Source organism: Ziziphus jujuba, chromosome 4 (assembly GCF_031755915.1).
Source record: "Ziziphus jujuba cultivar Dongzao chromosome 4, ASM3175591v1".
Classification (NCBI taxonomy): Eukaryota; Viridiplantae; Streptophyta; class Magnoliopsida; order Rosales; family Rhamnaceae; genus Ziziphus; species Ziziphus jujuba.
Genome location: NC_083382.1, coordinates 23,112,222 through 23,123,206, shown reverse-complemented (window position 1 = coordinate 23,123,206; position 10,985 = coordinate 23,112,222). Strand labels below are relative to the sequence as shown.

The window sequence follows — 10,985 nt, the reverse complement described above, 5'->3', positions numbered from 1 at the left end:
AAATTTAAAAGCTGGTAGCAAATGCCCGTTCGCAACCTAAGATTTGACCCAATTACAATCACAGATTACAGGTGGGGACTGGGTCCCATTATCTTCATCCTTGTGGTTTGGGTTTTACTGGTTATGACTTAGATTGACTATGAAAAATGTCCGTTTTAATCACGCTCTTTTATTAAATAAAAATCTTACTTTGTTGTAGCGGTTATATATAAAAATATCGTCTGAATATGTAGACTGAAAATAGAAATTGTTTTCAATTAAGTTTTCTATTTCTATTAGGTTCAAAATTTTGGGAGGAGAGCATGAAAAAATGAATTAAAAAAAAAAAAAAGATTGATTGGAAAATTCAGACCTTCTTTGCACTCCAACCCCATAAAAAAATATAAAAATTTAAGGAAAAAAAAATACAACAAAAATGGTCTTATAATCTATAAAAAGTTAATGATTCAACAGTTAAAACATGTGACATACATAATCACTTTCACTTCCTATGAGAAAAAAAACAAAAAAGAAAAAAGGACCACACGTGAGGAATGGTAAAGGTGTTCTTGTGACTTTTGCATGAATGGAAGATATTTATGGTGGCATAAAATCAGTAAACCACTGCCACACATCAAAACCACTCATCAATTCTACAAATACAATCGCCACCATAACGCCCATGTCACAAAAAATTTGAGTTTCATTATAAAATATCACATGAAATTTGAGTTTCATTATAAAAATTTAGATTTGAATTTAAACAGGGCTAACCAGTTTGCAGAACAGCAACTCAGTTAAAAAAAAAAGAAAGTTACCGTACATTGGACCATATAATCCCCCACATCCATATCTCCCACTCTTAAATGAAAACTGAGTAAAAAAATATTGGTGCTGCGAATAATAGGGCTGGAAATAACTACTAATAGATTCATTAAACAGTCAAATGAGACAACTAAACCTTAATAAAATAAGTTGGGAATTGCAATCCACAACCCAATATGTGCAAATACAAAGTTCTATACCCAAAATAAATAAACAAATGGAATAGTAAACAAAACTCCTATGTGTTAGGTTCAGTATAGACAACTAACCCACAACAGCTTGTTTGTGGTCTGAGGCCTTGTTTGTTAGAAAATTAATGGGAATGACAGTAGAGTTGAGATAATTCCACGAGGCAGCAATGATTCATCAATTTCTACTTTTATTTTTATTTCCTTTAGGAAAAAAGTAATCCTTCTATACTAGTTGATTTTGCATTGAGGTAAAGCATTTGACAACAAGAAAGCTGATCAGAGAGATTGCCATAGTAAAAATTCATTGTAGCTGTGAATAAAGATTGAATAATCTTAAGCATGTAAAATATATATACGATTTACTTATTAAAAAAAAAAAAAAAATTGGGAAAGGCAAGTGAATGGTACAAAGTTCACTCTATCAGGTAGAAACACCTAAAAGACAAATCCTTATGATCCTCCAAACTAAGCTCACAATGTCTGATAGTAGTAAATCCGCAAACCAATGACACTGAAATATGAGTGGACTGAAGGCAGCTTCATAACAACAGAAATTGGCATCAACTTATGAGTTGGTACCATACAAATTGCCGCAAATTAATCCCTAATCGATTCCAGTCATTTCTCCGGTGAATCAATCAGTTCAACAGACAGCTTCACTGCGGAATCAGGCAGTGCCTCAAGATAAAGGGTGAAGAATACATATTATAAAAAAAAAAAAAAAAAAAATTAAAAATGCAAATACCATTGTAGAGCTCCATTTCGGGATGCCTGAGCCACTGATAAACTTGTATCAATAGCTGCCACAGGAGAACCAAAAAAAAAAAAAAAACAAAAAAATGATGAGGGAAAAAAAAACGCTCTCTCTTCGCCCATGCAACCCCCTTTTTCTCCACATATTCCAAAAACAAGAATACAACAGGACAAAGAATCTAACGCGGTTTATAACACCATGCATTCGGTAATAGTCCCAGCAATAACCATTATCACAGAAAATCTGAGTTTCCTCCTAAATTTTTAGATTCATTTCTGCTAACGTGTTCTGTGCTTAAATAAGATTATTGTGCTTTTTGCACAGTAAATGCAATTTCAACACAGATCACAAAGTCATCTCCTAGTTCTAGCACACTTACAAACATTGAGAATGACAAATTAAAAAAAAAAAAAAAAGCCTTTTGGTTTGTGCAAGCACAGTATTCTCTCTGCACTGTACATTTTCCACAACACACAACACTGGAGCTAATACCAAAGAAGTTGGATACCTCCTCGATGTGGCCCGATTTATAGGTCATCTCTTCCGGCGCTTTGGCTCCACCTGGTGTAAAAAATTTAAATACGAGATCCAGTTACACTTTACCAAAGAAATGGTCCTTGATTGAAGCAAAAAATTGCAGATAATGTGCTCAAATAAAATAATTATGAAACAGTTTCAATCACTCACTTCAAGGATTAATGTGGAATAATGATTTATTGAAGCGTTACAATACTGGACTTATTAATTGCTTAACATCAGAACAAAGGAATTTACCACAAAGAAATTTGTAAATCAGTCACTATGTTAAAAGAACAATTGATATACCGGGATCAAACCATACAAATACACTTCTAACAACACAAGATGACTATAATATATAAACTAATACCAGTGCAACAGTTATTATCTAATTCATAATTTTTAGATCTGTAAGACGAAAATAAATGACCACACAAACACACAATAGGAACAAGCAAGGACAAGAGAGGGAGATGCAGATTTCTCACCTTAGTCTCAACAGATGGTGATACTGGAAATGCATTCAAAGATCTTTTAGCATCATCATCGGATGAACAATCAGAACACAAAAAGTGATCCAATTTTTTTGCATCTTCAATGGTCATACCCATGCAAGAGGGATGAAACCTGGAAATGTGAGATATAGAAACAATGACTACTAAAATTCATAGAAATCTACAAGCAAAAGCTATGAAAAACAATCCTGGAAATTGTAAAAGCTAGCATTTTAACTGTAAAAACAATTATAATTAGTTTCACAGTCAACTTAGAAGCCATATACTACCAAAGCAAAGGCAAAACCTAAGTAAAGAACTGTGGCATCCTAGGGATTGAGAATACTTATGTGAGTCTGAGAAAAATATGCGCTTAGAAATGTAAAATTGATAACATTATACCTATGTAAATCTTTATGGTAACCCAATTTATTCTTTAAAAATACAAATTATAAGTTAAAAACTTTTAGGAACCTCAGCATGACTTCAATGGTTTTACATGCATATTGCATACAGCATGTAGAGGCCTTAAAAAGACTTCGAAGGAATTATTTAAATGATGCCGAAACTATTCAGTCTATGATCGCAGGTATCCCTGTTTGCCCAAGTTATTATGGGGCAAGAGTACCATAATTTAAGGTTTGAAAGGTAAACATATCACCTAAAATCAATCTAAACTTTCAATATAATTTTCAATCTCTATTTTAAACAAGCATAGAAGAGTTTAAATCAAGAAAAATTTTATTCCCATGCAAAATTTGCACCTTCTGGTGAGCTTCAAAAAAAAATTCTTTGAAGCACAGCATTTTCATTTTAAGAAGTCTACAAACATATGCTTCAAAACCCTATGTTTGTTACACATCTTCTGATGCACCTTAATAGTCATGCTATTGAGTTCCTGAAATGCAACAATCATTTTCTCATTAGCTCTTTAATAATTTGAAAGTAACATTAATTCTCTGCAAAAACTCAAAAAAATTTAACTTGAAAACCCTGACTGTTAGATGGATTTTCCTAGACTACCTACAAGTTAAACAATTTTGTTTTTATGTAAACTACCATTGAAATTAACGGAGGATTTCAAGTTTCATTATGCTTTTAGCATCCATTCTAAAGTTATCATTGGCAACATCAATAAATAATGGATCACAACTTCTGGTTAAAAGTTCATTACCTTTCAAACTTAATGAATCTACTATGAAGCCTAATTTCCACTTACCTAGTTAACCCTTTTACAGCAGCTTATTTCATCTAAAAAGAATGTCAACATCATGTTGCTTATGCTCTTACATACACTTTTCAAGAAGAACAACGTAATGCTTAGTCTCTGTACTTGCCATAGTCACCCTGGATCAGTGCCAACTTAATTTTAAAAAGGACAACCACCAAACCAGATAGACAATATATCGAAACAAGCATCAGTTTCACATGCAGCTAAAGCTGTTACTTTGAAATGATATTCACTGTCCCAACTATTCAACAAAGACGTCCTTGCCATTTGTAGTGAATTCATGGAAGATTTCCACCTTCTCACGGCAAAACTACATTGCAATCATATGAGTATCCTCTGTTCAGATTTCTACAACTAATAAATCATAGTTGATTTTGCAAGAGAGCTTAAGTTTATCACTGATAGACTGATGAAAGCAAGGACAAGGGACAATACAAATTTGTTACATCAACTACCAAAAAGTTACATAATGCAGTTAACAGGACAATTACAGGAACAAGAACCAAAGCAATAATGATGTGATGAACTACACCTGGATTACAGCTTACTTTAAAGTGACAGATGAAAGAACTTCAAGTAGTGAGGGCTGCTAAAGTTAAGAATGCAAATGCTCTGCAGCCTATACAAGATCTTTAACAGCTGTTTTCTATAAATTAATACCTTCACTTCTTAAAAAAGCGTAGCATGCACATCAAAGGTTTATTTGATTGAAATGCAATACATATACCATCAGTGACCATAAAACTTAAAAGAATCCAATAGAATGATAAGCAGGAAGAAAGGTACAGAATACAACTAGCAAACCAAAACTAAAGAGACAAATTAGCTAATGAGTTTAAAGCTCCAAGCTATGCTAACATAAAATGCAGAGAATCGAAAACTGGGTTATCCTTTTTTTTTTTTTTCCGTGTAGCTGCAGTACACAAGTATCTTCACTTTACAGCAGAAACAGCTTAAAGAAGAAACCTCCTACGAAAACAAGAATAAGACATGAAAGAGAAGCCTAAGAACCTGTACAGAAGGAAACAAAAAAAAAAAAAAAACAAAAAAAAAGGAGAAGAAGAAGAAGAACCAATGACAGGGAAAGTAGGTTTTTTAATCTGTATATTGTTCCATTCAAAAAATCTATTTCATTGAAGGACATATATTTAAAATGCTGAGGATGCCACTTCAATTAATAAATTAGTACTAAAAAGTAGCAACTCTTAACACTTGCCACATCACTAGATGCCCAACTTAAAGGGGGAACTATGTTCTTAACATATCAAAACCATATATATATATATATATATATATGCATATTATATAGGCAGCCAATAAGGAAAAATCAAATAATCAAATTATAACTAGTCCCAACTTAACAAAAAGCCCTACATTGACAGTAAACGGACAATAACGAAACCCTAATCAATGTAACTAGCAATTAAAAATAAGGTCCGTTTAATATTGCCCACTAAGGCTCACATAATCTCCATCAGGAGATTCATCAAATCGCTGAACAATTATAGATTAATTTAGACAGGATAAATGGAAAAGCTCATGAAATACATAGAGCACGTCTAAATCTTCAAACCAAGTAAGCTCCAAAACAAGACAAAATCTAATATTATCCAACGCATAATACTCGAATGTTAAAGCAAAACAAATCCAAATAATTAGAATGGCATGGCAACTAAATTACCAGTCCTTGCATCCTTCACACTGCACCATAAGGTCGTCCGGGTTATATGGCATCTCACATTTACAGTACCTTCAAACCAAAAAACCCAGACAAAATTTCAAACACCAATTACCACCAGTCAGAAAACTGAAGACATAATTGAACAAAACACTCGGCAAATACAAAAAGAACCCAGAAGCTTACACGGCCACACGGTCCGGGGTGAACCCTCCAGTGGCGGCCTTGTACTCGAACCTACAGAAGTAGTCCTCAGCTCCCACATTCTCAAGCTTGGTGTAGTTCTTGAATGAATGCACTGTACACTTCCCTTCAATAGTGTGCGCACTCTGAACATCATAGTGGTCCGACAAAAACAGCTCTTTCGCACCATGGAACTGTCTCCTACCTCCGATCGACTCCTCTGGCCGGTAATACCACCGAACCCGTACCTTTACATTGTTCCGGTGATCAGCTTCGATCTTCTCAACACGCGCCACGTACGGAGGCTTATCTGAATCCGATGGTCGCATCAACACACAATCACCAGCTGCACCAACCGACAATTAAAAGTACCAAAATCAAATGCCACACAAAAATGCAAAACTTGCCCATTTCTACTCTCAGAATACCGTCTTAAAAGAACTACTAATTTTGGGTTTTCAGAACCTAAACCAGAAAAAAAAAATTAAAAAAAAAAGAAGGAAAAAAAGAAGAGAAGAAAGAACACAATCTGGGTTCTATTTTAGTTTCGAGAAACAAATTCATAGATGCAAAATTATAGCAATACTAAAATTATGAGCTTTCAGAACTTAAAATCAAAATAAAAAATAGAAATCTTGGGGTCATCGGAGAAAAAAAAAGAAGAAAGAGAGAGTACGTCGGACGACTTTGTTGGTGCCTTTGATGGTGTACGAGTCAAGGTCCTTTTTGCCAGGTTTGGTCTTGGCCATGAAGGGATAGAAGCCCACAAAGCAGTGCAGTGAAGAATCTGGGGGTCCAAGGGAGAAAAAGAGAGAGAGAGAGAGGCTTGGACTGAACAAAGGAAGGTGATTTTGGAGAGCAAAATGGAAAATGAGAGAGTGAAAAGGAATGAGATTTGTTTGAGAAAGTAAAAAAGGATGATTTTTTTTTTTTTTTTTTTTTGGTAGGATTTAGAGGATGAGATTGAGGGCTTCTAGAGAGCAAAAGAGTGGTAAGGGTTTAGGTCGGTTAATGGAAACCCTAGAAATGGTGGAAAAACCAAAAAAGAGGGGAAGAGAAAGAGAGGGAGTGTGCTCGGAGAGATATTGTTGGGATGCGACTTTGCAAGGATGAATACAGTGGATGACACATCATCATGCATCACCCATCCATATATGCATGCATGCGCATCTTTTTATTTTCTTTTTTCTTTTTTGTTTTTTGTTTTTTTGTTTTTATTGGTTCATGCGCAAATAATTTTTACTATATTCATAACTTTCCTTTTAGTTTGATCCACCACATGCTTCAAATTATTTTGTTAACAGCCAAGTGGTAAAGTTTATAATTTGGAAAAAAAATGATCAAATTATTGTTTTTTAATAATTTTTTGAATTTGAATTTCCCTTTCTTTCAAATCAAACAAAAAAAAATGATTAGCAAATAATTTTTTTTTTTTTGAATATGAATATTTTCTGACTTTTGAAGATATATTTATAAGATTTTTATTTATGTTTATGTGCATACAATATAACATTATGTTGATGCCAAATTTTTTAGCATCTTTATTGATTGTAGGACATTAATTGGTAAATGTTACTTTTATGCAAATGAAAGTACCGATTATCAAATAGTTTGAGAATATTAGAAACTTTTACCATTTTAAGTACAAATAGGGAGTAGGCTTCTTTTCCAACAAAGGAAATATAGCGAGTAATGAAGCTTAGCATATATGATGCATGTGAAGAAAATTGGAAAACATTCAATTATTTCTTCTTTATTCAGTGAGAATTTAAATTTTTTGGGGAAAAAAAAAAAAAGGCAAATGATGAATTTCTCCTTTGGATAACATTTAAAAGATCAAAAAATATAACCTTTATAAACAAATTTCTAAATTTAGAAAAAAAAATAGATGAAAAAGTTATTTTCACTTATGTAAATATTAAAAATCTTTGAAAAAGTAGTTGGATGAATTTTATAAGAGTTAATTGCTAATTTGTCTTGGTAAAATATCATACAATCCATTAACACAAAAAACAAACTGGACAATAATTTGCATATTTGAGTTCACGGTATTGAATTGGGTTCGTATAATATCAACTTGATAAAACTCATTAAGAAAATAGATAATAACATGTGAAACTTGTTGAGACCATTATATCCAATAATATAAAGTATTTTGTTAGTTATATATTATATAATAATTTTACTTTTAAATTAATTTTAAATGAAAATTTAAGCAATGATATGCTTTCTAGATTTATTATATTCTAATAGTTATTTTGGATTTTAAATGATGATTTGGTTTGTAAGATTAAATATTTTAAATTGAAAATATATGTTCCTTAGCTATGATGGATGTTTAATATAGGTTTAATTTGTAATATATTGAATTAACAATTATTAATGCATGCAGAATTTTAGTATGTGAATGATTTTTTTTTTTAATGATATTTTGCATATGAACAAACATGTCTGTTTGATCTTTTCATTCTTAAAATAAAAAAGGTTGATTTTATTATTTTGGTGTCTAACCTAAATTTATCATATATGTTCAATGGGTTAACAAGTTAGGTAACAGATACAGGAAAATTTAATTAATGGATTCTAATCTACATATCTTAACGCAAAAGCTTACCAAATCGTGTGCTTTCATGTTCGGATTAAAAAAATTTAACGCAAACATGACAAGAATATAGTTTAGCATGATTAATACTGTAAAGTTTTAGAGTTATATGAATTGAAATATGAAATTTAGAATTGTTTAAATTGAACTTTGAAATTTTAAATTTATTACAATTCAACTCAATGAATTAACGTGTTAATTTTACGGCTAGAAAACGTCAACATGCTGATGTCATGTTTATGTCATAAATCATTTTCCTTTATATATATATATATATATATCTCTTTGAAAAAATAAATTTTTTAATTTTCCACTTTGTATTTATGTTTTTTATTTTAAAAATTGTATCCACTCTTATTTTTTTTTAACTAAATTCTAAAGAAATTAAATACTTTTAGATCTAAAATTAGACCAAAAATAAAAATTCAAAATAAAATTAGAATTTTGATCTAATAAAAGTATTTTTACTAGACCAAAAATTAAATAAAATAATTTTAATATACCAAAAATTAATAACAATTTTTTACTAACAAAAATTAAATATAACAATTTCAATAGCCCAAACCATAAGAAAAAAATTAGTATAAATAAATAAAAATTAGACAAAAAATAAATTTTAATTTTTATGTTTTTTTATTTTGGTCTTAAAAAGAAAAGGGTAGTAAATTTGCTTACACTCATTTACGAGTCACTCAATTCTACAAGAAGTAAGCAACAATGGAAAGATTAGAAATTGAATTAGAATGAAGCACTTTTGCATAAAAAAGAAAAGATCTAAAAATAGTAAAAATAAATTATTAAACCAAATAAAAATAAATATAATAAACATAAAATCAATAATAATAAATTCATGTTTATTTTTTTGTCTAATTTGTATTTTTTTTTAGGGTTTGGTTTTAAAAAATTATTATAAATTTTTGGTCTGATAAAATTGTTTCATATAATTTTTTGTCTAATAAAAATACTTTTGCAAGAGCGAAAATTCTAATTTTATTTTTGTCTAATTTTGGGACTAATTTTTATCTTTGTAATTTTTATGTAATTTTCTATGGTTTAGATGTAAAATATCATTATTAATTTTTTATCTAATAAAATAATTTTTATTTAGTTTTTAAAATTCCAAAATTATTTATTTATTATTTTTTGTCTAACTTTAGGTAAAAAAACATTTTATTTCTTGGGAATTTTAATTTAAATAAAATAAGAATTGATAGAACCTTTTTAAAAATATATAAATAGAAAATAGAAAAATAAAAAAATATATTTCTTGTTAAAAAATATTTCTTTATGTATTGTTGAAAAATGAATTATACTTTCAATATGCTAACATCATCTAACGATAAAATCAACATTATTAGTCAATTGAACTAATTTGCAACAATTTAAAATTTAAGGTTTCAATTAAAATGGTTACAAACTTTAGAATTCAATTCACACAACTCTAAAGTTTCATAGTACTAATTAGCAATTAATCTATTTTATAAAAATACACATTTATTGAACTTGTATAGTAGTTTTATTCATACTACAAATTTTGATATTCATACGATATTTTTAATTATATTTCAATACTCCAAGAATATCCTTTCCTAAAAAGTCACAAAGATGCTCCAATACATAAACAAAATAAATAAATAAATAAATAGAGTTTTAGAAAAAAAAAAATAAATAAAAGACCCTAAAAAAAAAACAAAAAAAAGGAGTTTAACTATCAAAAAGAAAAAATCAATAAAAGTAATTGGCGAATCATTCCTTTCAATTCTGATTTCAATTCTGAAAATGTAAGTATTTAGCTTTCTTTTATAGTTGATTTGCTTTTTCTCTATATTTTTTTATTTGGGTTTTTTTTTTTTGGGCTTCATTTTCATTTTATCTATTATTTTAAATAATTATTTTTATCATATACACCATGAAGTTGTTTATTATATATACCTCAAACGATTTGATCATGTTCTAGTTTTATATACCAGAGAAAATAATTATTTAAACTATTTGTAAAATCATTCGGTATATATAATCTGGACAAATTAAACACTTTTGGGATATGTGTATCATGCTACTTCAATCATATCCAAATTATATAATATGGACAAAAACACATAGATACATGAAACCATCTCATATATATAACCCAAATAAATTGTATTCATCCAAGTTATATATACCAAACTATACAGTCATATTTGGATTTCGTAATCCAGACATAATAAACCTATTCAATATATATAATCCAAACAAATTCTATCTATCTTGGTTACATATGCCAGACTATACAATTATATCCGGGTTATGTATTTTGGATGGAAACACATTTATCCGGGTTATATATACTATATTTAAATAAGAAAAAAAATTAAAAGAATAAAAGGAAAAAAAAGAAATATCTTTTATACATAAACTAATATGAGGAAGATTGTTGAAGATGAAGAATATAAAATTCAGTCAAACAGCTTTCTCCCATTTTAATTTATTTTTGTTTTTGAAGAAAAATAAAGCACAAGAAGCCAACAAATTGATTGATAAGGAACA

At 29.6% G+C, this 10,985-nt stretch overlaps 1 protein-coding gene across 2 annotated transcripts; it reads right to left on the bottom strand.

Annotated features, from left to right (window-relative positions):
- Window positions 1–1,286: 1,286 nt before the first annotated feature.
- On the bottom strand, window positions 1,287–6,973 carry LOC107417125 (chromatin remodeling protein EBS-like). Of its 2 annotated transcripts, XR_001581357.4 has the most exons (7): window positions 6,531–6,973; window positions 5,858–6,200; window positions 5,675–5,743; window positions 2,757–2,895; window positions 2,258–2,310; window positions 1,741–1,795; window positions 1,287–1,654 (listed from the first exon to the last, which is right to left on the bottom strand). XR_001581357.4 is itself a non-coding variant. In XM_016025694.4 (5 exons), the coding sequence occupies exons 1-5, from the start codon at window positions 6,601–6,603 to the stop codon at window positions 2,284–2,286; spliced, it is 651 nt and encodes a 216-aa protein (XP_015881180.1). In that variant the 5' UTR covers window positions 6,604–6,973; the 3' UTR covers window positions 1,917–2,283. The 2 variants fall into 2 exon arrangements, 1 of the variants encoding a protein (XP_015881180.1); XM_016025694.4 differs by lacking the exons at window positions 1,287–1,654; window positions 1,741–1,795 and having other exon boundaries at window positions 1,917–2,310.
- Window positions 6,974–10,985: the final 4,012 nt, after the last annotated feature.

Bases quoted from the DNA above. Each gene is read 5' to 3' on its own strand.
- LOC107417125 (XM_016025694.4), bottom strand. From the start codon at position 6,603: ATGGCCAAGACCAAACCTGGCAAAAAGGACCTTGACTCGTACACCATC. The intron at 6,201-6,530 runs GTACTCTCTCTT...CGGTTGGTGCAG, and splicing joins CACCAACAAAGTCGTCCGAC to CTGGTGATTGTGTGTTGATG. The intron at 2,896-5,674 runs GTAATTTAGTTG...TCACATTTCCAG, and splicing joins TGTGAAGGATGCAAGGACTG to GTTTCATCCCTCTTGCATGG.